This window comes from Malaya genurostris, chromosome 2 (assembly GCF_030247185.1).
Source record: "Malaya genurostris strain Urasoe2022 chromosome 2, Malgen_1.1, whole genome shotgun sequence".
NCBI lineage: Eukaryota > Metazoa > Arthropoda > Insecta > Diptera > Culicidae > Malaya > Malaya genurostris.
The window spans coordinates 14,009,222-14,035,723 of NC_080571.1; the positions used below are offsets into that span (position 1 = coordinate 14,009,222).

General features: G+C 38.9%; 1 protein-coding gene across 14 annotated transcripts in view; it reads left to right on the forward strand.

Annotated features, from left to right (window-relative positions):
• Positions 1 to 26,502, forward strand: part of LOC131426954 (uncharacterized protein CG43867) — a 618,008-nt gene that overhangs the window by 581,942 nt on the left and 9,564 nt on the right. For 5 of the 14 annotated variants that reach the window (XM_058589754.1, XM_058589756.1, XM_058589762.1 and 2 more), the window contains 14 exons: positions 1,738 to 2,535; positions 2,595 to 2,750; positions 2,822 to 3,071; positions 3,555 to 3,718; positions 3,777 to 4,199; positions 4,267 to 4,410; positions 13,134 to 13,278; positions 13,344 to 13,456; positions 13,519 to 13,728; positions 20,476 to 20,571; positions 20,978 to 21,093; positions 21,164 to 21,542; positions 21,599 to 21,773; positions 21,836 to 22,472. In XM_058589754.1, the coding sequence (XP_058445737.1) occupies positions 1,738 to 2,535; positions 2,595 to 2,750; positions 2,822 to 3,071; positions 3,555 to 3,718; positions 3,777 to 4,199; positions 4,267 to 4,410; positions 13,134 to 13,278; positions 13,344 to 13,456; positions 13,519 to 13,728; positions 20,476 to 20,571; positions 20,978 to 21,093; positions 21,164 to 21,542; positions 21,599 to 21,773; positions 21,836 to 22,472 (3,806 nt within the window). The remainder of the gene's footprint in view (positions 1 to 1,737; positions 2,536 to 2,594; positions 2,751 to 2,821; positions 3,072 to 3,554; positions 3,719 to 3,776; positions 4,200 to 4,266; positions 4,411 to 13,133; positions 13,279 to 13,343; positions 13,457 to 13,518; positions 13,729 to 20,475; positions 20,572 to 20,977; positions 21,094 to 21,163; positions 21,543 to 21,598; positions 21,774 to 21,835; positions 22,473 to 26,502) is intronic. The other 9 variants (XM_058589758.1, XM_058589759.1, XM_058589755.1 and 6 more) reach the window with 9 other exon arrangements.

Here is a 26,502-nt window from a genome sequence, read left to right on the forward strand (position 1 = left end):
CTACCGACCAACATGGATTCGTTCCCAAGCGTTCAATAAATACAAGTCTCGTTTGTTATACATTGCACATCATTACTGAGATGGAGAAGGGTAATCAAACTGACTCTATCTATACCGATTTATCAGCTGCTATTTCGATTACCGCCAAATGTCTGTAAAAATTGGTGACACTGTTTCTAATTCGTTTTCCATTACCTCTGGTGTGCCACAAGGTAGTCACCTTGGTCCTCTTCTGTTCCTGCTTTACATCAACGACGTTTATCTTTCCCTGAAGTGCTTGAAGCTTTCGTATGCAGACGACTTTAAACTGTTTTTAAAAATTGATAGCCAAAGCGATGCTAAATTTCTCCAACAACAACTTGATATTTTCGGTAATTGGTGTCAGGTCAACAGGATGGTACTAAATGCTTCAAAGTATTCTATCCTAACGTTCAGTCGCAAAAGAAAACCGATCATTTTCAACTATTCGCTTCTTGGGACCAAGCTAAATAGAGTAACTTGCAATAAAGATCTAGGAGTCCTACTTGATAGCAAATTAACTTTTTGCGATCATATGTCATATATCGTTTCTAAGGCATCCAAACAACTCGGATTCATCTTCCGAATGACGAAATCATTCAGTAACATACACTGCTTGAAAGCATTATATATTGCCCTGGTTCGCTCTGTTCTCGAGTTTTTTGCAGTTGTGTGATCACCTTATTACCACAACGGGGTACAACGCATTGAAGCTGTGCAGCATAAATTCGTCCGCTTTGCCTTACGTCAGCTGCCTTGGAGAGACCCCCACAACCTTCCCAGATACGATCTTAGATGTAATCTCATTGGACTTGAGTTGCTTAGTGATCGTCGCAATGTTTCGAAAGCAATGTTTGTTACCGATTTAATTCTGGGAAACATCGACTGCTCTAGCCTTATCGGACAACTCGATATAAATATCAGACGTAGAACTCTCCCCCAGTTTGGTAGAATGAATTATGCGAAGAACGAACCTGTATCAACCATGATTCGTATATTTAATCGTTGTTATACTATTTTCGATTCTAATCTGTCTCGTACTACTCTCATACGCTCATTTATAGTATTTTTTAAGAACTTTACCTAAGTATGACATTACTTATAATTCGTATATTTGTATTCAAGTTTGTGAGTTCTAAGTATATTATGTTAGTTTGTAAGTGTACCTTGTATTTTATTATAACTAATTAATGTATCATTTGGATGTGATTATCTGTTGGTACAAAAGATGAGGAGGTTTTATGCCTACTGGAGAGAGATTCTTAATAAGTATTAACTCCAGTGGGCTTTTCCCTGCTCCAAATAAATAAATAAATAAACAAATAATGCTAAAATTTCAAACTTCCATTAGTTAAGATGTTGTTCAATCTTTCGTTTAGTTTTTTCGACCAGGTGTCATTAATGCATGTAGAAAAATATTCTACTCTTGGGATGCTCAAAATAGTAGACTTTTTGAACAAATGCCCGGTGTACGAACACGATGTACGCGCACGGAAACTCAAACCAATGTACGTACTCGGGATGAGCTTGAACATGGACGGGCAGAAAGTTTCTACGCCCGCGGAAGTAACTTTTTCCACTGAAGAGAGCTATTTCGTCGACTTTTACCGCAAAACGGGTTGATCTTTTCTGGAATACTGAATTAAAATAGTGTATTTGATATCGCTGCCTACTCGCATTCACTAATGATCACTCTTTATGTTTTGCGTTCCATTCCAGGTCCGGGCCATGGAGCAGCGGCTGTGTGACTGGCCCAAGTCTCAGAGCATAACTGGGCCAGCCGGAAGCAGTAACAGCAGCGGCGGAGCAGCGAAAAACAACGCCAAACCGTCCGGCGGTTCGTCGACCGATCCGGTGAAAATCTCGCAGCTCGAAACAGCCGTCGAAGAGCAGAAACAGTTGCGCCTCCAGGACGCCCGTCAGGTCGGTGCGAAAGCGGCCAAAATCAAGGAGTGGGTCACGAACAAACTCCGTGAGCTGGAAGAGCAGAATCAGCTGCTGCGCGAGCAGAACATCAAGTGCAATCAACAGTTAGAACTATTAAGAAACCACATTGCCACCCAAAGCAGTAGACATAGTATACAGCAACCTGTTAGATCTAGTTTAAGCTTAGACGTGCAGGATTTTAAACGTCGGAGCGGTCGACGGCGAAGCGAATCGTTGGATCCGCCGGAACATCGCTCCCTGCTGACGTCCTCCACGGTTCACCATCATCGGCGTAACCTTTCGATGGAACCTCAGGAACTAGCTAGAGACTTAGCGGCCGCCGTTGATGGTCTGCATTTGATACCCCTAAATCCTGGTCAACAGCCCAGTCCCAACTCCGACATGGAAGCGGCCCATGACTACGCAGAAATCTACACACCGTCCCGGGAAAAAGCTCCCACGTGGTTGAAGGGCCTACCGAGTGGAGGTTCGAGCACAACCACTTCCGATTCGGTTGCTGAGTTGGGACCACCGAGGCCACCGACCCCTCCACTCCATCGCTTTCCTAGCTGGGAAGCTAAAATTTACCAGGTAAGTAAACCGAAACGGCAATCTAGCATCGAGTTTTTACCATCGTTAATCTTCAATAGGTGGCCAACGATGGCCTAGCCGGAGATGAGAATGAATCCCAGGACCAAGAATCCGGGTCCGGGATGACGTCAAGCGTCGGAATGAACTCCCGTTCGCAGACCGTTTCCGGAGGATACTGTGATATTAGTGTACCGGTTTACGCCACCGTTAAAGGGGTAAATCCTTCACCATCTCATTCAATAAATGCAGTAGAATTGTTACTAACAAACGTAACTTTGTTTTCCAGCGTGCCTCCCAGATCCGGTCGATGCCATTTACCGGCGATTCCAGTGATGACAGTAGCGACGGTGAAGAACATGGTGCCATCATGACCTGTGCCACGTCCACACACAACTCGCACAACTCAACCAGCACGGACAATACCGAAACGAGCACCTCGGGTAGTGCCTCTAGTCCTTCGAAAAGCCTCAAAACTTCCTCTAGTCTAAGCCCGGCCAAACGAAGCGGGTCCGAAAGTCCAAAGAACAAAACACGAGGTAAGTTGACCGTTGCACGACGGTTCGGTTCGGTTCGGTTCGCTTCGTAAGCTTTCAAAAAAATAAAAACACATACATTTTTGTCCAATACACACACACTCTAAATTCGCCTTCCGACCAACCCTCACAAAGGTAATTTGGTTCTAGTATGCATGGGCTCGCATCAAAACCGCTGAATGAATGCTATCTGCTAACATAACATTTCCTTCTGATTTTCTAACAAACTTGGTTTGCCGCTGGGATCCACTAGTTTTTCATTTGCGAAATCATACCGCAAATCCTCCGATGCCAAACGATTAATTTATATTTGTATTTTTCTCTATGAAATTCCTCGTCATCCAAATCCAATCCGCTTCCCGGAACACTAAAACATCGTCCCACCATTCCGCTCTGCGAAATGCACCGCAAAAATTTCCCGTACACCCGCACACGATCAACAACACCTGCTCTGCTGTTTATCGTCACCGTCGCCCACCAATGTAGTAATTTCAGAAATGTCCTTTGAATCAGGGCTGTCCGATGACTACGCGATACCACCGGATGCCGTGTCGACGGTGGACACTTCCTGCATGGATGCATCAATGCCGTCGCTGTTGATGCGGACCTCCTACGCAGATTCGCCCAAGAAGATCGAAACACTGGAAAAGGTAAGCCGGATTCTAGCTCGTAGTTAGCATTGAATAAACCAACTCGATTCCATGACAGGTCGGTCATCTGGCCAAGCTCGGCGGAAAGCTGAAAACATGGCGCAAACGATGGTTTGTGCTAAAGAACGGTCAACTCACCTACTGGAAGAGTCAGCACGATGTGGCCCGGAAACCCCAGGGAATGATAGCGCTGGACGAAGCGTGCCGGATTAACCGGGCCGAAGGGGCGTCCACGTTCGAGATTGATACCGGGAAAAAGGTGTACTACCTGACGGCGGATTCTAACGCGACGATGGACGACTGGATTCGGGTGTTGCAAAATGTCCAGCGAAGGAATGCTACGAAATTGCTACTCAGTCGGGATGATCAGAAGCCAACGGTGCAGGGTTGGGTTACCAAGGTCAAAAATGGTCACGCCAAGAAGTGCTGGTGTGTGCTGCTGGGCAAGATGTTTCTGTACTTCAAGGCACCGGGAGAAACGGTAAGCAATATCTTAGAATTATTTTGATTAGGGATTTCTGATTTTGATTTCCGGTCTTCGATTTCAGAACACGTTGGGACAGATCAACATGCGCGATGCTCGCGTGGAAGAAGTTGAACACGTGTCCGATTCCGACTCGGAAGAACGAGAGGATCCTGCCCAAAGCCAAGCCCGACTGACGGTGGCCATTTATCCGCAGCATCAAGGAGTGGTGAGTAGAGCGCAATTTTACAGCCATTTTTCTTTGCTGAACAGTTATGAGCCTTACGATCGGCGCAGTAAATTTTTTTCAAGATTTCGTTGCAAAAGTTGCAAAGCTTGAAGTCGTAAACAAAACATTAATGAAAGCGGTTAAAAATATAGAACATTATGGGAGAGCAGTATAAAGAGCCCTACTCTCATAAAACACCCCATAAAATATTTGAACAATTCCGTATTTATCTAAACGTAAATTCCAATGGTTTCCAACAAGCCACAAAGGTGCCAAGCAATCAAGAATTACATTTTGATGTGGAACAAATGTGGTCAGGTTTTAAACACTTACAGCTCAGTATATTTTGTACCAATTATTAATATTATTTCATTATTTGATTGGAAATATTTCTAAGATTCGATTTGAATGTATCAAGCTACGTATTTTCAATTATAAATGATTGAAATTTTGATTAGTAGCGAGCAGTGCTCTATTTTGTCTGTTAAAAATCTCCGGCATATCGGATTTCCCTGCCATAGACGACGGTTTTGAAGGGGTAAGCGATATATCGAAGGGAAAGCATCGCTCTGATTGGTCAATCGATGCAAAAGCGAAGCTGTTGGAAGCACGCGCATCTATAAATAGTAGCAAATTTATAGCTAACGTTTCAGTCCTACGCGTAGCATGCTAGAGGTAGGTTATTGCTAGACAGCAAGACAAAAAGTGCCATAAAACGATTTCAAGCTTTAAGGGCTGAGGACAGTACCGTGAAGTGGTATGTTTTTGCTATTTTCCCGTTTCAAATTAAATTTTCTTGGAAACGGTGCAGAATATAGAAAAACCCACCTGACAATGTCTTCGAAATTTAGTTGAGAATATTCTGTGAAATTTTCAGAATGATTCATTGAGTTTAGCGGTCGTGTTGTTTTTTTCTTCTGACTGAAGAACTGCTGAAAATTGGAACGCTCGGAAATGCATACCTCTACTTGTTCATCGAATATCTCGGCTTCGAATGCTTGTTTCATAAATCTACCGTGACAAAGTCTAGATAATTTAGTTTAGATGCGATTAGTACATAAAAACATATATGTTATCGCGATAAAAATGAAGTCTTGTATTTTTCTGTGAAACAAAGTCAGTTTCAATGCATCCGCCATTTTTTGCGTTTTGGTTTTCTAATAGCATTCTGAAAAAGGAGAGAGAAATAAAATTGGCTCGATAAGGCTGCCAAACACACAGACATTCAATCTTTGTGAAAGTTGAATATGTTTTCATTGTTCATTGGAATCCATGTAATGTCATACGATAAATTAATGTGATAAAACTTCTCATCAAAATAATAAAATGTATGTTGGCAACTCGGTACAGTTTGCTCATATACGAGAGAGTACAAGAGGAATACGATGCGCAAAGGGAATTGAGTGAGCCACGTAGTCGATTTAAAACTCTACACGCGACCCTCTGTCCTCAGCCCTTAATTGGTATGCTCTGATCTTGTGTCATGCAAGCTCGGATGAAATTCCATGTTATGTCGTTTCACCTGAGAAATTGACAACTTTCCAGGGTAAATTTTGAGTGCTTAAAATTAATTACTAATTTTTATAAGATGAACTCGATTGATAATGAGAAAAAGTTAATCGCAGAATGGTAGAGAAACTTAACGCTATAACAATAATTGCTTGCATACAAAACTTGAACACAAGCTTGGCGAAGAGAAGCTTACATATCAAAATCGTATCGCAAGTATGTACAAAGATATAATTGCATACATTTGGGATATTGGTGTAATTTCGTCGACTATAAAACAAACAATGTTCGGTGTTGATTCCTAATCAAGATCAATCTAAGCAAACTCTCGTGCAATTGCGGATTCAAAAGTGTGACGATTGATTGAACTGTTTGATTGTAGATCATTAGAAATTTTGGTTGCCTTGTTCCACATCAATGGCTCGAACAACCCCATGGGGCTGATCCTTGTAGTTTTTTTTTGTAAGTAATCCAGTAATCGCTGTATTACATTGAAAATCCAAAAGTAATCATTAGTAATTCTAAGTAATCCAGGTAGTCGCTTATTAAATAAAAATCCTAGTAATCAGGAAAAATCTCAAAATAATCCAGTAATCATAAAGTAATCCGTTTTGCCTTTTTCAGAACATGCATGTGTGTGTGTACGTATGTGCTTCTTTTCATCGATTTTCTATACCCTCACTTTTCTCGGAGATGGCAGAGCAGATTTCAACTCATTGCTCAAATTTGGAAAGTAAATTGCTGTCACTTCCGATTCCGGAGATATAATCTCAGAATAATGATACTTTGAATTACAAGAGAACACACTAGATGGATTAAGAAGTGTTATTAAAGTTTTGATTCAACATGTCTTTAATGAAAGTTTGTGAAAAGTTGTTAATATAAATTTTACCGGATGTTTTTACTGGTGGCCTAATGTGATCCGCATATTTTTCGATGACCACTGGTTTTTATACGATAGAGTGTACCAACTGATTATCTTCTAATTTAAACATTCTCAAACACGCTTAACCCTAAACAAAATTTAGCAGCAGATTGAGAGACCGTGAGACCTTTCATTTGAGTAAAAGTTTATGAAAATCAGTTCAGACGTTTCGTAGAATATGAAGTGAGTTTTTCAACTTGACATTTGAAAGTGACAGTGCGAAGTGTTGAAAATCAGAAATATTAGAATAATGTACAATTACAACGTACTACAAAAAAAGCTATTTTATGAAAAACTACGGGAGACTAGTGACCCACCATTCCCCTACATCGCGATGCATGAAATCCCGATGCACGTCATTTTATATAAATTCCAATCCATTGAAATCCTTTTCGGACTCACCTCTCGTAATTCCCGGATTTTTCTTATCCACAATACCGTGTTCAACCAAAATTACTCACCGGTAACAATCATTCGTACTTGCACCGTAAATCTGTTTTGCCTTTCTCTATAGAAAGGTATTAGAATTGCTGGAAAAACCAACTTTCGAACGGAGCCTCGGAGACCCATAGTGTTAAACACCATTCGACTCAGTTCGTCGAGATCGGAAAATGTCTGTGTGTGTGTGTGTGTGTGTGTGTGTGTGTGTATGTGTGTGTGTGTATGTATGTGCACTTTTCGAAGATATTTGAACGCGCTCAATTTTCTCAGAGATGGCTGAACCGATTTTAACAAACTTGGGCTCGTTTGAAAGCTACTGTCGGGCCATTGATCAAGTTCAAAGATCAAATGGCTGTGACTTTTGGTTCCGGAGATATGATTGTATAAGTGACGTAACCGACAAAAAGCGTTGTATTTGAACGCGCTCAATTTTCTCAGAGATGGCTGAACCGATTTTAACAAACTTGGGCTCGTTTGAAAGCTACTGTCGGGCCATTGATCAAGTTCAAAGATCAAATGGCTGTGACTTTTGGTTCCGGAGATATGATTGTATAAGTGACGTAACCGACAAAAAGCGTTGTATTTGAACGCGCTCAATTTTCTCAGAGATGGCTGAACCGATTTTAACAAACTCGGGCTCGTTTGAAAGCTACTGTCGGACCATTGATCATGTTCGAAGATCAAATGGTTGTGACTTTTGGTTCCAGATATATGATGGTATAAGTGACGTAACCGACAAAAAGCGTTGTATTTGAACGCGCTCAATTTTCTCAGAGATGGCTGATCCGATTTTAACAAACTTGGGCTCGTTCGAAAGCTACTGTCGGGCCGTTGATCAGGTTCGAAGATCAAATGGTTGTGACTTTTGGTTCCAGATATATGATGGTATAAGTGACGTAACCGACAAAACACGTTGATTTTTACCGCTCTTATATATATAAGGGTGCCAAAATTTTGGGATCAACTCTATTTTCGTAAAGTTCTAGTGCTCAAAAGTTTAAACACCTCGAAAAAAGCCTTCATGCAAAATTTGACCTAAATCGGACATGCTTAAGGGGTGCTGCCCGGTGGTAAAGGTTTGACAATTTTCGATCTTGAAAAAGCACCATAGGGGGGAGTACATGAAATCTCCAAAATCGAATTTTTTTTTTTGATGCCAAAACTCTTAAAACTGCATAAAACATCGAAATTTAGTGTCATCTCAAAAAACAATTTTTTTGAAAAAATCAACTTTCTGGGAAAAATTTTCATATTTTTTCTAAGTCCCAAAAAGTCGATTTTTTCAAAAAATTTTTTTTTCGAGATGACACTAAATCTCGACGTTTCATGCAATTCTAAGCCTTTTGGCATCAAAAATTTTTTTTCGATTTCGAAAATTTCAAATCACCATAGGGGGGAGTTTTTCAAGATATATGAAAATTTCACTAAGTGGACTAAGAAGGCTTTTTGCCTTTCTCTAAAGGTATTAGAATTGCTGGAAAAACCGACTTTCGAACGGAGCCTCGGAGACCCATAGTGTTATATACCATTCGACTCAGTTCGTCGAGATCGGAAAATGTCTGTGTGTGTGTGTGTGTGTGTGTGTGTGTGTGTGTATGTGTGTGCACTTTTCGAAGATATTTTAGATTAGCATCACTGATTACAAATAGGCAACGCAAATGTCAAGCACTAATTTGGAAAAATGATGCTGACTGTGTGACATAAACACTGAAGCATGCTTTTGTGAAGTACTCGAATCAATCTGAATCAATTAGTTTCGAAATTAGTATCCGAAATTATTTAATAAAATTATGAAATACATTTTCATGAGACTGTTATGAAAGAAGAGAAAGGCATTATCACACCACTAGGTGGATTAAGAAGGGTTTTTATTAATACGGTTGGAAACACATGTACATGCATGCTCGATGCCAATGAACTCGGTTGTGGTTTCGAATCCGAGCTTCGGTTTCGTTTTACCGCGTTCACAAAATCGATCACGGCTTGCTGGGTGCATTGTTCGAAAAAGCGGTGTTGTGTTCTCTTCATCCACACGAAAACATGTTCGTACATGTGCGCTTTATATGATGGTTTGACTCATCACCTCGTAATTCCGCTGCCGGAGCTCTTATTTGGATGAAATTGAGGAATTTCGTATGAGACCATGAAATCTTTCATTTAAACCTAAGTTTGTGAAAATAGTTCAAGCTATGGTTGAGGAAAGTATACATATATTGTTTTAAAGTTTTGACCACTATTTGCAATGCTTTCGGAAGCGGAAACCGGTGGTCCAATATAGCCGGAGTCGGGGGGCTATTGATTAGAATTGATTTGAGTTCTGGTCCAAATAAAATAGAAAAGATAAGAGAAACGAAAATAATTCAAAATTTATTCCGTGTTTTGCATCTCCGCTCCATATAACTGTTTGAAGTTTCTCTTCATCCAGTAATTCTGCAACCAGCAATCGGATCAGGATACGTGAGAGAATGAAATTTAGTCCACGAATTGTTTCAAATTGCTCTGAGGAAAGTGAATAAATAATTCGAAATTGAATTTATTTTCACTTATCACAATTATTACGGAAGCAGGATCTGGATAAAATTCAAGAACTTTGTATGGGACCAGAAATCTAAGTTTATGAAAATCGGTTATCTCCGAAACAAGTTAGTGCAATAAAACGTTACATACATACGAGTACACAGACAGACATTTTGCGTAATCGACGAATTGACTCGAATGGTATATGTGACGCGTAGATTTTCACAGTGATTACTAAGCCATTCTATATAAGAATTATTGGAATAGTTTGTGAAATTCAAAAGACTGAAGAATGTCGAAACGTTTAAATGAAATATGTATGTAAATCTGTAATGCTGAACACATGGCCTCTCTCAAGGTTTGCAAACTCGTTCATGTTGGATTGTTTCGACCCTATATTGAATAAATCGTTCTGTATGGCACCTGGACGGAACCGATGTTGGGCGATTCTAACAGTAATTTTTTTTGTGGTTCTCACTGGGTTGTAACGCCGGACAAAATAGAAACAATCGGGCCATACGAAAATGATAAATTTTGTTTGATGAGCTTCTTGGAAAAATTCTTTTCTGAAATATTGTATATTGAAAGTAATCCAGTAATTCAGAAGAAATAATACCATAAACAAGAAGTAATCACGAGTAATCCAGAGTAATTCGGATCAATTCAGAGTAATTAGATAATTTTTAAGGTAATCGAGTAATCCAGAAGTAATCAGGGAAATAATGTAAATAATCGAAGTAATCCATTTCGAGACTGGTAAGTAATTCAAGCTGTTGGAAACCCTTGGTAAATCTACTGTTGCAAAATATCAATATACATGCGATAGGTAGCTTTTCATGGTGCCCCTTTGAAAATTGTTTTGTTATAGTTCATTTTTTCATTGCGTTAAGGAGCAAGACTCTTTGCAAGCGTATGAGTAATGTCAACAATGTGTGTGTTAAAAACAAACTCCGGCGTTTCTTTTTCTGATTTTAATCAATAAACCCTACATATAGTTGAAAAATAAACCAATCAGTTCATTCTGCTTAAAATTGCAATTCAAGAGAAGCGAAAATCTTAGCTTAAAACTCTTCCGTTTTCCTCAAAACTGCTCGAGAAAAATGATTTCAGTTTCAGCTTACTTCCACTAACACATTTGATTAGCAATGCACAAATTTTCATATGGATTTCCTCTTGCAGAGAATATTGCGGTATAAAGATTTACGTACCTTCTTTTAGCTATCCCGCAAAATAGGAACCTTTAATTTAACACGCAAAAGTCAATGTATATGGAAGGTTTTCGTAGAACTATTTATTTTTCCAGAAAACTGCTTTTGTAACAGAAAACATTTAGTTTTGTTTATTTTGCGTGGCGCAATCTAATATAAATGCATTGAATCAGTGTTGCTAACTTTTTTATTAGGGAATATAAATCTACATTCATAAAATGTAAGCAATTTTTCATCAAACGTTGGTGAAAAATTGATCAAAACTGATATTTTATCCAAAAAGTCATGCTTACCATTCATTTGAGAATAAATTATTGCTAAAAAAGATTGCTTGAAACTCAACACAACACAAATTACCAACACAAGTTAACTTGGTTCACTCTTGATTCTTAAAGGTGCGTTCATGGAAATTCCAAATCTTACCATATGTCCATTGCAAGTTATGATAATTCCTCTGTTTTGAAACATTATCATGAAATCGACTGTATTCAAGCTACGCAAGCTGCGAAGACCGTCAAATGTCATAATTGAGTGAACAATAGCCAAACTTAGTTGACAACCCGTCAAATCAGCAAACCATCAAATCAGAAGATGGCTTTTTGGTAAATTGGTCTCTAGTGAAAACATTTATTTTTCGTTAACGGCCAACGTTTCGAAGGTTATACCTTCTTCATCAGGGCAAAACGACTGGTTCGTCAAGTAGTCGTTTTACTCTGAAGATGAAGGTATAACCTTCGGAACGTTGGCCGTTAACGAAAAAAATGAAATGTTTTGACGAGAAACAAATTCACCAAAAAAAGCCATCTTTTAATTTGAAACAACATTAATTGGTGGCACCCGCATCAAAAGTAAATCATCAATTTATGACGAAGTTCAAAATATTAGAATCTCCTATCAAACCTCAATCCGCAATGTCAAGAAGAATTACAGCATACTGTCCAATAAAATACTTTAATCAAAATGGAAAACTCATCTGTGAATTGATAACGAAAAATCCTTTATCTTATAATGGCAGTCGATTGTCTAGGCAACCGTCTGCCGAAAGATAAATATGGAATTAAGGATCAATGATGGCAGGAAAATTCTTAGCTGCCCTTCATTTGAGCACAGGCAATGAAAATATTAAACAGATTTAATCTATTGCTTGTTTGGTTTTTTATTGATTATTCAATTCAATTCATTAATTCGAGTCAATTAATTTGTATTCAAAAACTACCAACTTAGTATGACTAATACCCAGTGGAACCATACTCGTCCATTAAGTGCCATAACTGTGCTCGATTTGAGAATTCAGGGTTGGTTTGATTGGTTTTTTTTGTACCAAAAGTACATATTTCGTTTCGATTTCTACGCGTGTCACATTCGGTTCATCAGTGCTTAAAGCAGTTCAAATTGAACCGCCAGCTTCACACAATTTATGTGGTCCTTTAAGTATATTACACTAAGTGTCATATCCTATCTGACGTCTCGGCCAAAAACGAGTGACGACTGACTACTTGCCGCCGCAAAATTGAAGAAGCCAAAAAATGATTTTTTTGGAAAATTTTTCACAAGTGCTTTTTAGACAAAAAAAAATCATCGATCAGAAAACTGATTTCGCATGGCAAAAAAACAGTTGTGGAAAAATTACCAGCGAACATTCTACATTCTAGATTGAATAACGTACGCAGAAGTACGCCATTCAAACACTGCACCTACTGTGTGTTCGAGACTTGCTGACAATGCTGCGCTCCTGTTACTTTGATGAATCGAATTCATGCTAAATAGCATTTAGCATTTTATTGGGTTTAATCTAAATCAGCCAGCTGGAATTAAAACAGCCTTTCGTTACTATAATCACTATTTGGAATATACATTAAATCTTGCACGAATCACTTCGGTGTCGACTTGAAGCGTAGTGGAAATTTAGCATCGAAATATCATCGGAGACTCTTTTCCCTTTTTGGATTAGCGATCTTTAGCGATATTTCTTTGAGTGAAAATTCGTCATCAAGTTTCGTTGACACAAAAAATCACTTATGAACTTCGAGGTTCAAAGTTTTATGGATGCTTGTTTCATGAATGAAAATCTCGGAATATAATATGAATACATTTCTAATACATATTTGTTTCTTTTCCCTTAGGGCCCCACATACCTCATCTTACCGGGCAAACAAGAACGGGACAACTGGCTGTACCATCTGACCGTAGTTTCCGGCGGCGGTCCAAATGCTGGCACTCAGTACGAACAACTGATTCAAAAGTTGATGGAAACCGACGGAGATCCTAGTAAGTTTCGTTCGATCGTATTCATCGTATCTATTACTAAAAAACCAAACTTGCCCTTTTTCCAGATTGTGTCCTGTGGCGACATCCGATACTTTTACATACCAAGGACAACATAACCTCACCCCTAACTTCACTACATTCCGAAACGCTACAAGCGGAAGCCGTCAAATTATTTAAGGTAAGTGATGCTCGAGTGCAGTGAAACGAAAAAAAAACGTTTAATATTTGTTCCATCACCAGAGTTGCCAGTTGTTCCTTTCGGTGGCTGTCAATCAACCCGGTATTGACTACCACGTGGTTCTGGCGCAGAATGCCCTCCAGCAATGTCTGGACATGCCGGAGCTACAATCCGAACTGATCTGCACCCTGATCAAGCAAACGTCCCGTCATACTGGCCAGAAGCTAGGTGTAGGTGTCCAGGTAAACAAGAAACTGGGCATACCGGCTCGTGTAAGTTGTAGCAAAAGAAGAAGAAGAGGGGAACGCGCGCTTCTCTACGTGCTTCTTCTTATTTAAAATTATCTTAACATTTGGTTTTTACTAATTAGTACAATCACATTAGTGACTTAGTCCCCCGTTATAGTTTAACCATCGGATTGTCATAACTAATAAGTTTCTTTTTTTTTTTTCAATTCTAGTGATTATTTTGTTCATTAGTTTGTTTAATCAACCTCATCCTTAAGTTAGCAAACGATTGGCATGAACCCTAGAACTGTTTTCCATTGGCAATAGTTTTCAAACTCACATTTTATCCAAAATAGAATAGTTACTATAAAAAATAATAACGCCCGAAAAAACGGTCTATGATGCATAGGACATCATCGATCGGACGGATCAGTCTAGTCAAAATCACTTCCCTTCCCCTAAACCGCAAAGCTTCCCAGTAAATTATTTGTAAGTTTAGTTTGTTAATTATTTCAACCGCAAGATTGAAAACAAAATGTTGCGATTCCCCTCCTGCAACCAAAGCAAACGAATCGAAATAAAAAAAAACAAAAAAAGTGAACGATTCTAGACCAAGACTACACGAGAAGGTGTCCAACCGTTTGATCCAAGAAGGCGTTTTGCTTGAGTCCGACTTTAACACATCGCACCTGCATGATTCTAGATTCTAACCTAGCAAAACTTAACATCCGGCACATGTTTGACGATTCATTTTGTTTTTCTTCTTTTATCTGTGTCTGTCCCGCTTTCAACGCTTTGACAATTTACAAGTTCGATTTCGATTTGAATGTCTAATTTCGTTTTTGGGTTTTTATTACTTTTTTTTCGGATAAAACTGCTCCCGTCAGTCAGTTAGTGAGCAAACAATTGTTTCGTGGGAAGCTTGACAATGTTGTTTGAGAAATATACCACCAATCCTTTCAAGAAAGCTCAAAATCAATATTTTATTAGTTTATTGTGTTGTAAAAAACTGCCGGAAAGAGTCGATGTAACATTGAAATGTTCTCTTTGCCAACCATGTACTGCTAAAAGCGAAATAAATCTCCTATTCTGTATGTAAATTTTGCTTCAAATAAGAAGAAAAATTAGTTTTATTATTTTTCTCAATTTCAAAAAAAAATTGTAAAAGTTGGCACAAATCAAACCCTGTCAGCTTAGAAAGGAATCAGTATTCAGTTCAGCTGCGCCACATTGAACATATCATGTCAAATGTATGGGTGAGCATTTTGGGCATTTTGGCACAAACAAATTTGACATTTCCCTGGATGCGTCACTGCCATCCAACCGAAGCAGAAGTCGAGATCCGAGAACTCCCACTACACAACCAATGCAGATTGAGGTCGCACTACATGGGTCCAGTGTCTCTAGATTCATACATAGAGACTGTCCCAGAAAGTATGAACGCACTTTGATTTCGCTGTAAATAATTCTCAAGTGTTAGATATTCAAATTTTATTCGATATATTGATAATATTAGACTACAACAACAGAATATTATTCTCAACATTTGCTACTTAGCCTTTGTAGACTAGCTGGCGCACCTTCTTGCGAACGTTCCTCATTAAATTCCGTACAGACTTCTTGGCGACAAGTTTTGACACTTTTTTCCAATCTTTTTCGAACTGTTGAATGGTTTCGGCTGCCGAGACATGTATCCTATAATGTGCCTTCGTTAATGCCCAAAATTCCTCAATTGGTCGAAGTTGTGGTCAATTTGGTGGATTCATGTCTTTTGGGACGAAACTGACATTTTTGGTAGTATACCATTCTACCGTTGATTTCGAGTAGTGGCAAGAAGCAAGATCTGGCCAGAAGACAACAGGATCCTTGTGGCTTCGAATCATGGGTAGAAGTCGTTTTAGTAAACATTGTATGTATATTTAGCTGTTCATTGAAACAGTGGTGATGAAGGGTTTCGAAATCTTACCGCAGCTACAAATTGCTTGCCAGACCATAGCTTTCTTACTAAATTTTCGACTTCAATCGATGTCTCGGACTGGTATAACACTTGCCCTTCTCGCACCGTATAATATTGTGGTCCCAGCAAGGGTTTATAATCGAGTTTCACGTAGGTTTCGTCGTCCATGATTATGCAGTTCAAATTTCCAGCAAGAATCGTATTGTACAGCTTTCGAACCCTCAGCCTCATCGATGCTTCTTGTTTCGGACTACGTTTTGGTTGTTTCTGCTTCTTATAGGCTCGAAGATTCAAACGTTCTTTAGCACGAAGAACATTTGACTTCGAAGTGCCCACTTTTTTGGCCACATCGCGAACTGAAACCTCTTTCTTTTGCTCGAACGCCTTCAGTATACGTTTATCCAACTGAGGGTTAGCAGAAACTTTTTTCGACTCGTTCTCGGTTTATCCTCAAAGGTGTTATCCTCACCGAACTTCCTGATTGCATTTCGCACGGCTTTTTCACTTACTCCTTCCATTTTTGCTATCTTTCTCAGTGACAGTCCGCGTTTTGTGCACCATTTGTACACAATTTTTCGACTTTGTTCTGCTGAAAGTCCACGCATTTCGAAACAAACTAATGAAAACGAATAAAAAACTGCACAAGTGGTTAGAGAAGAGTGTAAACAACAGGACGCAGCCATAAAAATTGACAGATTCTGAACCATTGCGAAATGTCAGCGGTTTTCGGTTACGTCCATACTTTCTGGGACTGTCTTTAGATTGTTTGACGTTTGGTCAATTCACGTAAACCTGTTGTGGTGACTCTATTAATTTTATGGGATGTTCGTATAACATTCATTTTCGTCACGTAAAATATTCAAATTGAAATTTGAAATCATTCTAACAGTTCGGCTGAAAAGTTCGTTTTGTTTAAAAAAACACACATTTTTTTGCCAAAATTCGTTTTTATTATTCAACATAATTGCCATCAGAGGCGATACAGCGATTATAGCGATCTTCCAACTTTTCGATACCATTTTTGTAGTACGATTTGTCCTTTGCCTCAAAATAGGCCTCAGTTTCAGCGATTACCTCTTCATTGCTTCTAAATTTTTTACCAGCGAGCATTCTCTTGAGGTCTGAGAACAGGAAAAAGTCACTGGGGGCCAAATCTGGAGAATACGGTGGATGAGGGAGCAATTCGAAGCCCAATTCGTTCAATTTCAGCATGGTTTTTATCGACTTGTGACACGGTGCATTGTCTTGATGAAACAAAATTTTTTTCTTTTTCAAATGAGGCCGTTTTTTTTAAATTTCGTCCTTCAAACGCTCTAATAACGCTATATCATAGTCACTGTTGATGGTTTTTCCCTTTTCAAGGTAGTCGATGGAAATTATACCATGCGAATCCCAAAATACAGACGCCATAACCTTACCGGCCGATTGTTGAGTCTTTCCACGCTTTGGGTTCGGTTCATCGCGTGCAGTCCACTCAGCTGACTGTCGATTGGACTCCGGAGTGAAGTGATGGAGCCATGTTTCGTCCATTGTTATATATCGACGAAAAAAATCGGTTTTTATTTCGATATAACTGCTCCAAACACTGCTCAGAATCATCAATTCGTTGTCGTTTTTGATCGATTGTGAGCTCACGCGGCACCCATTTGGCACAAAGCTTTCTCATATCCAAATATTCGTGAATAATATGTCCAACACGTTCCTTTGATATCTTTAGGGTGTCAGCTATCTCGATCAACTTCACTTTACGGTCATTGAAAATCATTTTGTGGATTTTTTTCACGTTTTCATCGGTAACAGCCTCTTTTGGACGTCCACTGCGTTCATCATCTTCGGTGCTCATATGACCAGTACGAAATTTTGCAAACCACTTACGAAATGTTGCTTCGCCCGGTGCAGAGTCTGGATAACACTCATCAAGCCATTTTTTGGTATCGGCGGCACTTTTTTTTATCAAAAAGTAGTGTTTCATCAACACACGAAATTCCTTTTTTTTCCATTTTTTTCACAATAACAAAAGTAGCTTCACTCAAAATGCAATATCTCACAAACTAATAATCAGACAGCTGTCAAATTTATACACGTATCTTTTGAAGGTTGGTACTAACTGAAAATGGTATGGATTTAATTCTAGTGGTGCCCTCTCATAGAAACGATACGAACTTTTCAACCGATCTGTTACGTGATTTTTCAAGTAAATGGAACGTGAATTTTTATTTGAGTGTAGGTTAATGCCCCGTTTACACTTCTGCTGGCTGCCAGCATGCTACCAGCATAATGTAAACGCTTGCCAGCTGCTGGTTGTTGCCAGCATGAACATTTCTGAACGTTCTAAATTTCATGCTGGCAAGCGATGCTGGTGAAGAAATTCAAAATGGTGACGGAATGAAAATATTTAACATCACGTACGTATTTCATGTTTTTCTCAGTTGAAAGCATTCGTTCGTATGAAGACGTTCAATATTAAAACTAGAAATGATGATTTAAATATTTAATAGACATGTTTCATTGTTTTTAATCATTTTTTCCAATTTTGCCAGAAAGAAATTGCCAGTCACTATAACTGTAAATGAAAGGTATTCAAACATTTCGCACTCTGGCATTGCAGTATACCTCCTTCCCTTTATTAGAATTTTTTGTGAACAGATAGATACCTTTTATAATTTCTAAATACTAATTGAACTAGAAAACTTTTTGACATTTGGCCAAAGGCACACTCCAAGGCGGTCACAACTATCATCAACTATCATAATCGAATGTATAATTGTTCCAATTGACAAAACTGTTCCGTGAAAAGAAAAAAAGAATAGGGTAGAATTCGATCACAAATTCATAGTTTTAATAAATGTTATATCTTAAAATATGATGTATAATATCATGCAAGTAAAAATTTTAAAAAATATTTATTTGAAGTGAATCTACGTTACTTTTGGGCCCCTGAAAAGGACCGTTAGTGGCTTTGAAGCTCTGGAAAAGACTATTGGGTTACGGATGATTACGTTTTTAATCCATGGAAGTATGGCGCCGCCATTCCAAGTCATTTGTAAGTTTGAGTCTTGACCTCGAAAAATCATTACGTAAATATAATCGTAACACAAGTCGTACAGTCGTTCATATATATCAATATTTCAAAACAGCTCAATATTTGAGTAAAATTGTGGAATTCTCTACAATATTAAACACTGTTCGGAACATTTTTCTCGAAGGCGATGCAGCCAAATGCTAGCTTTATTTCCGCACGTTTGGTGCGATTTCTACAGCGAAAAGTGCACAAAGCTAATCAAATTATTTCAGATTTGCACTAAGCTGATGATTTTTACCTTTAATTTGCAAAAAAGTAATCTTAAGGGCGGAGGCCAGTGTGTTTTAGGGCGTTTCAGAGGGCTATTTTTCCGCTTCAAATCTGATTTTCTCAGAAACGGTGACGAATATAAAAAAAACCCCAACTGACAATCTCTTAGAACATTAGTTAAGATTATTCTGTGAAAATTTCAGAATGATTCATTGACTTTAGCGGTCGGGAACGTCTTTTTTCTGAAGGAAGAATTGCATAGCTGATAAACGCCGTCTTTCAACTTGTTCATTGAATATCTCGCCTTCAAAAGCATGGATCAAAAATCTATCCTTACAATGTCTAGGTAATTTAATTTAGATGCGATTAGTGCTTAAAAACAAAGGTGTTGTCGCGATAAACATGAAGTGAATGTTATTTTCCTGAAGGTAAGTCGATTTCTATGGCGGCGCCATTGTTTTCTGCTCTTGTTTCCTGGTAACGTAACGAAACATGAGAGAGAAATAAAATCGGTTCAGCAAGGCTGCCAAACAAGCGGTAGCTTTATTGTATTCAAACTTGTAACCGAAAATATCAAAACTTTCTTGGTCACCCGACCACATCGAGAGTCATTTTGCACATTTGCAAGAGAGCATGGAGAGAAATGTAATACGCACAGCTAGCCACGTGGTAATAAGCGACCTACTGGCCTCAGCTCTTAACGATTCTTTGAATAGCATTTACAGTCATTAGAACGGTTGATTTTGTATAATGTTCCCCATCGTTGTCCACTTTTCATTTTCTATATCCGATAGTTGAAAGTGACAACCAAGAAGTAAATTCCGCAACGATCAAAACAAATATTCATGTGCAGTGAGTTACTGCTCATAACAAACATAACTTTCACTATGAGATCATAAATCGTAGTCATGATTTCGGAATGATATGTTTCATGATTGGTTAATAAGCATTTTCCAAAGAAGATGTCCCAATATTTTTTTCTTTAAAAGTTTGTTCATATACATCTTTCTTCAAGTTTTGAAACCTACTCAGTTTTGTTTTTTTTTATTATTTTATAAATTGTAAGCATGATTATGTATACCTTAGGTTCCTTTAGTACCATGATTTCTTCTTCTTTACACTTTATCGGTTGTTGTTTCCTTACAACTAGTTGTAGATGCCGTGTATCAAGCAAACCTATCATTTCTATATGCAATAGAGTCATGTCAAGCTAGAAAAACCAAAGCAATCCAAAAACCACACAAAAACCATTCAATAGATCAGTCGCAGTTCGTTTCCATAGCAATTGTTGTTACTCTAGAGTAGTAGTCCTGATTGCAGTAGGCGAACTAATTTTGCTGCAACCGGAGCCGACAGACAGACAGTCAATGATTTTTTTCATTAATGCGTCCCATTTTTTCGAACCGTCTTTTTGTTTCTTTCTCTCTCTCTCTTTTTTCTCTTCATCCCTCGTCGACTAATCCCGAACCAACACACAAAAAAAACAAAAAACCATTTAAACATCTCCAATTGCAAAACGCAAATGCCTCCCCTCGTAATGCAGCAATTGCTGCTATGTGCCACCCAGAGTTTGTTCACTTGCGATACGCAACAAGGCAATACAACTCAAGCGAATGGGAGCTCACCAACTTCCATTCAGGTAGGATAATTATTATCTAATTTGTATCTGTTTTGAGTTTTTTTTTCTTGTTGTTTTGAATTTTGATTTCCCCGTTTTCGATCGTTTGGTACAATCGGATATAGGTTTTATTTTTAATATATTTTTTGGTTTGTATTTAGTTAGGGCAACTGCTGCTAACCGAAAAATTTCGAGTTTTCTATTTACATTTTAACTGTTTTTGCTTGAATTACCGCTTAACATCGTAGCGTCGTGGATTTTTTTCAACTAACACGTGTTTGGTTTGTTTGATTGGAATTACCTGCTGTAAAAACAATAACCTACGCTATCCATTCATTTACTTTTTGAAAGGCTTCATTCCATTTTTTTTTTGAACACCTGTGAAATGCTATAATTAAACATTTTTCCCGATAAATACGCCTCCCAGGCCCCCTCAGTTGCTCCGATCATCGATTGCAAATCGAATCCGCCGGCCTACACATTCATCCAGGGTTGGCAGCTTCTGTCGCTGGCCGTTTCACTGTTTGTGCCAAAAAATAGCCGGTAAGTTTGATTTCTCCCGTCCAGGGTTTGACAGTTTTCACTAAACACTAAACATTCTCAACAATCACAGCCTGCTGTGGTATCTCAAGCTGCACCTGTCGCGGAATGCAGACTCCAAAACCGATTGCGGTAAATATGCGGCCTACTGCGAACGAGCATTGGAACGAACCATGCAAAATGGCGGTCGCGAAACGAAACCTTCCCGCATGGAGGTGCTGTCGATTCTGCTGAAGAATCCATATCACCATTCGTTGCCGCATGCGATTCCCGTGCACATGATGAACGGTACCTATCAGGTGGTGTCCTTCGATGGATCCTCCACAATCGAGGAGTTCCATTCCACGCTGGCACAGGAGATCGGATGTCGCGATGGCACCAACGGATTTACGCTGTTCAGTGATGATCCGATCGAGAAGGATTTGGAGCATTATTTGGATCCTCAAGCGAAGGTTAGTTTCGGTCGTATTCCACTGCTAGAATGATAACAGTATATGTTTGTTTTCAGCTTTGTGACGTCATTTCAAAATGGGAAACGGCACTTCGCGAAAAGGGATCCGGTAAATTTGAAAACTCTCGTGTCATTCAGTTGACGTACAAAAATCGACTCTACTGGAAACACGCGGCCAAGTTGGAAACCGAGAAGGAGCGACTTCTTCTCTGCTATCAAATAAATCAGCAAGGTAGGAAAAGGTTGAACATTTATCAATCGATCACTCCTATAATTTTCGTTTTATTTTTTCAGTGGTCCAAGGACGTTTTCCTTTGTCACGCGATTTGGCTCTCGAGCTGGCCTCTCTGATGGCTCAGATCGACATGGGTGATTTTGCGATTGACAAATCCAAAACCAGTTCACTGCAGGCATTGGATAAATTCTATCCTTATCGCTATCGGGACGCTCTTAGTACAGACGGCTTGAAAGAACTGCAGGAACTGCTGGCGGGCAAGTGGTCTCTGCTGAAAGGTCGCTCCGTTGTGGACTGCGTGCGGATCTATTTGACCTGTGCTCGAAAATGGCCCTTCTTCGGTGCGGCCCTGTTCCAAGCAAAACCCAGACATTCCGATCAAGCCATGGCCTGGTTAGCCGTTTCCGAAGATGCCCTCAGTGTTTTGGAGCTATCTTCGATGGCTTCAATCGCTCGCTATCCCTACAGCTCGGTGATGACCTTCGGTGGCTGTCAGGATGATTTTATGCTGGTGGTCAGCGCCGAGGATACTCTGGCCGGTAGTCCCGAACAGAAACTGCTGTTTGCCATGAGTAAACCGAAGATTCTAGAAATCACATTGCTAATTGCGGACTACATGAATGCTTTGGGTCACACACTGCCCGGAACGCCACAGATGAATACGCTGACACGGAACGGGAGTCACCGGAGCATCAGGTAATTGAACATTTTGGGAAACGTCAGCAACAGTCGGTTCTGTACCAAGCCATCGAACCTAGAATAAGTTTTTTGAATCCTACACTAGATACAATGCGTAACTGAATATTTTGTAATGGACAGAACATAATAATACCGAACATGATCTGGATTTTCAGTCCTCTTAGTTACCACAAAATTAATAATTCCAATATTCACAATATTCTTCTATTAGTCGCAGTATAAACGTGACATCAAGATTATTCTATATTAGACATTAAACATCAATTACAGACAGAACTGGAACTTTGTAAGGATTCTATGCTAAAGATCTCTTCTATTTTCCGGAAGCGAACATTTTGAATGTGGATTTCTAGACTACTTTGACTCGATTCCTCTTGGTTGTTTATTTATTTGTCTTAACGATTTTGTATAGATCAATTAACCGGAAAACTTCGTTTGATTTAATATATCTGGTATTTTTTCATAAAAAACTTCGATTGTATAATGTCAGAGACATAACCGAGTTGACGTGAATACGAATGAAGCTGTATAATTTTCTTCACACTTCCAAATATTGATAATTTTATAAGATTATTGCGTTTGTAAATTATATTAGCTTTAATTTCTTTGCTTACCCGAATTTATAATCCTACCCCTAATTCTTTTGAATCGATTTATTGGTCCAGAAAGAAGAAACCGAGTAATATTGTCATTGGAAAAGCTCACTTTTTCTTGTATGTTGTACAACAAGCTCATGATTCTGCAACTATGGTCAGTAATTGTTCTGCAACTCATCTCGCTAGGATTCTCAATTGTACACGATACGAAAAAATCATGTAAATTTACGTCTCGATAGATGGACATAAAAGGAACGTCACAAGTGATCTAAACTTACATCCCAACAGATGTAAAAATAGCTCATGTCAGTTATTCCATAACTAATTCAACTGAATTTGTCATCAAAGCAGACAGAAAGCTCACATTTGAATAATAATCGATTCGATATCAAGTCTCCACTCCCACGTTTAATGAAAATCTAGTATGACACCACTCAAGTCTTACTCACCTTACCTAGCAGCTATGGTCCTGGGGAGTCCTTTGCTGTTTCAAGTATACGTCTCCACATAACTCGGTCCATGGCTGCTCGTCACCAACCACTCTCTCTGCGCTCCTCTTCTTCTTGTCCCAGTCGGATTAGAATCAAGAACAATGTTCACTGGACTTTCGCAGCTGTTGCAATTCGTGATTCATACGTCGTCTCTACGCTCCGTCGTACAGGGTAGCAAGTGACCGGGAAAATCAGGAAAACCGGTAAAAAGTAGACAATTGGCAAACCCCGTAAAAATATTACTAACCCAAATCTTAGTAATGGTTTTCAGCATCATATTTTTTTTTTATATTCAGTAAGTAGAAAGCAATACCCAACCAAATTGAGAAAGTTGTCGACTTTGACCGTATTCATCATTTGCAAGAAATATTTGGTTTCCTTCTTTGATAGCTGAAATTGATTTATGAGGGGTTGTAAAGAACCTTAGAAAGGTTTAGAAGATGGTTTGATTTGTTCAGTGAATCTATGTTTAATTTCCTTTTGAATGTCCTCAAATATGGATTTCATGGTAGGATCGCTGGAATGTGAATATTGAACTACTCGAAGACGAAGTAGCAGTCGATGATTGTCGATGATAGCTGAATTCAATTTAGTTTGAGCTTTTGGAAAAGTCGTACTTTCTGAGTATATTTCTGGTTACTCCTTGAGAGCTGCTTAGCATTTAGAACTGTGCGTTTTTGCAAATCACATTTGAAAAGATTTATTTACTCATCAGCTGCATTTTAAAAATGGGATGACATGATGGATGCACCTGTCGTTTGTTATTTAACAGGCATTTTAGAAAATATTGGTAACTTGTGTGTAAGTTTCGCAGTGCCATCATGCCGTTTATAATTTTCCCATCGAGCTAAAATTTCTACTTTCACTTTTGGATGGAGCGATAAAAGCTTCAGTGTGAAACGCTTTGAAATTAAAGATCATCTCAATCACTGGAGGCATAGATTTTAGATTATTCAGGCCTATTTGCGTACAAGCTTTACGTGACCGATTGAGCCGATTTTTTAAATAAAAATTTTTTCTTTGTGTTGGATCTCGTTGTCACCCTTTTTCTAGGGGGAGAGGAGCTTCCATTTCCCTCCTGCGAGGATTGAGGGGCACTTTGTTCATGACTCGTCTCGTCATCCATCGCCGCATCGGTGGTATTGTTGTTGATTTCCGTCTTGAGTTCGTTGCTAGTTGCTGTAGATGCGCCTTGTTGTACATTGGTTGCAGTTGCTTGGATGTTGGAGGGTAAGTTGTTAACTGCAGCTGGTGTACTTTGTTCTATAGGGAATACTGATGGTTTCGTTGAACTGGGGTGGCTTGGGGTTGGTGTGAAGGAAGCACCGTTGTCCTTTTGTGTAGTTGTCTCCTTGTCCAGTTTATCACATGGTTTACCGTAGTGAACAGCTTTTTGGCAATATTGACATGTGGCCATCTGATTGTCATAGGTAACAAGTGATTTGCACGGGATTCTTGTGTCCTGGCCGAAAGTCACATAAGAAGGTATAGCCTTCTTCAAGCGCATGCGTAACAAACATCAATCGAATAATACTAATGCTAATTTGTTATAAACCTCTACATTCCATATTTGATATAGCAGGGTTGTTACGGTCGCGCGGATTTCGCGGTTTTCGCGGATTTGGCGCGGTTTCTGCTAATATTTTGATGCTATGGCGCGGATTTCGCGCGAATTTCAAAAAACATCATTCCACAAAATTCTTTCCAATTTTTGATGCTTGTGAGTTTTATGAAACCCTAAAAAATTAATAATGGGCGAACGTTTCAGCAATTGGTCGAGAGGGCCGAATTTTCACCTTATAAAACTAAAATTTACTAGCAGGCGGTTCTAGCCAATGTTTTCTTCAGTGGACAAAATTTCGATTTTATGCTTTTCGATCTCGAGTGATACAAGTTGCTATTTCAAGATTTTGCACTCAAGGATATTGATGTGAGGTGGAAGATATCGTCTCAGTGATAATACATTCAATATTGCTAAGAACGTAATAAATGGAATGCGATTCTTCAATAATATGGTAAGAAATTTTGTGTATGGTAAAGATCGCATTCTTAAAGCAAAATTTACACGATATGCTTGCGAAGCGAAGTCTGACAATAAAAGAAACGAAGAAGTTCTGGGATTCCATCCGTGGTGATAAGAAAGTGTTCTAATAGTTAGTTGGTTCCACTATCCAACATTTTCAATTCTTCTACACTACCGTAGAATTGTTGCTTTGTGCGCTGCATCGAAGCTGTTTGAAATTATAGTACTGGATTTAATAACACATAGTTGCTCTGACTACATATCAGAGACTCAGCATGGATCCATGTCAAAGCTTTCAACTTCCCCTGCTGCGTTCGACGAAATCAATCATCACATAACGATCTCCAAGTTAAAGAGTCTGGGATTAAACGGATAATTTTTTATTTGGCTTCGATCATATCTAACTGGTAATGAAATGATGTGAAAATAGTACAACCTCACCATGTGCTGTTACATCTGGAGTTCCTCAAGGAAGTCACCTTGGACCGTTCATAATTTTATTGTATCTCAACGATCTAAATTTTTCGATCAAGTGTATAAAACTATCGTTCGCCGATAACTTTCATATTTCAAAATGGTTTAAATGCCACTAAATGCTCCTTCATCTCTTTTAGTAGCAAAAAGTCTGTATTCAAGTTCGACTATAATATGCCACAAACTGTTCTCGAACGCGCATCGTCTGTTAAGGACCTGAGTGTTCTGGAAACCAAGTTAATTTTTTAAAGAGCACATAGAGCTTCCAATTGTTGACATTCGACGTCGTAGTTTTCCTATTTTTTTCTTCGGATTCCCTATGTTAGAACTAATTATGGATATAACGAGCCCATTGCTAGCATGTGCCGCATATTTAACAAATGTTTCAATTCTTTCGACTTTCATTTATCTCATAATGTTATCAAGAAATCGTTTCTTATGTA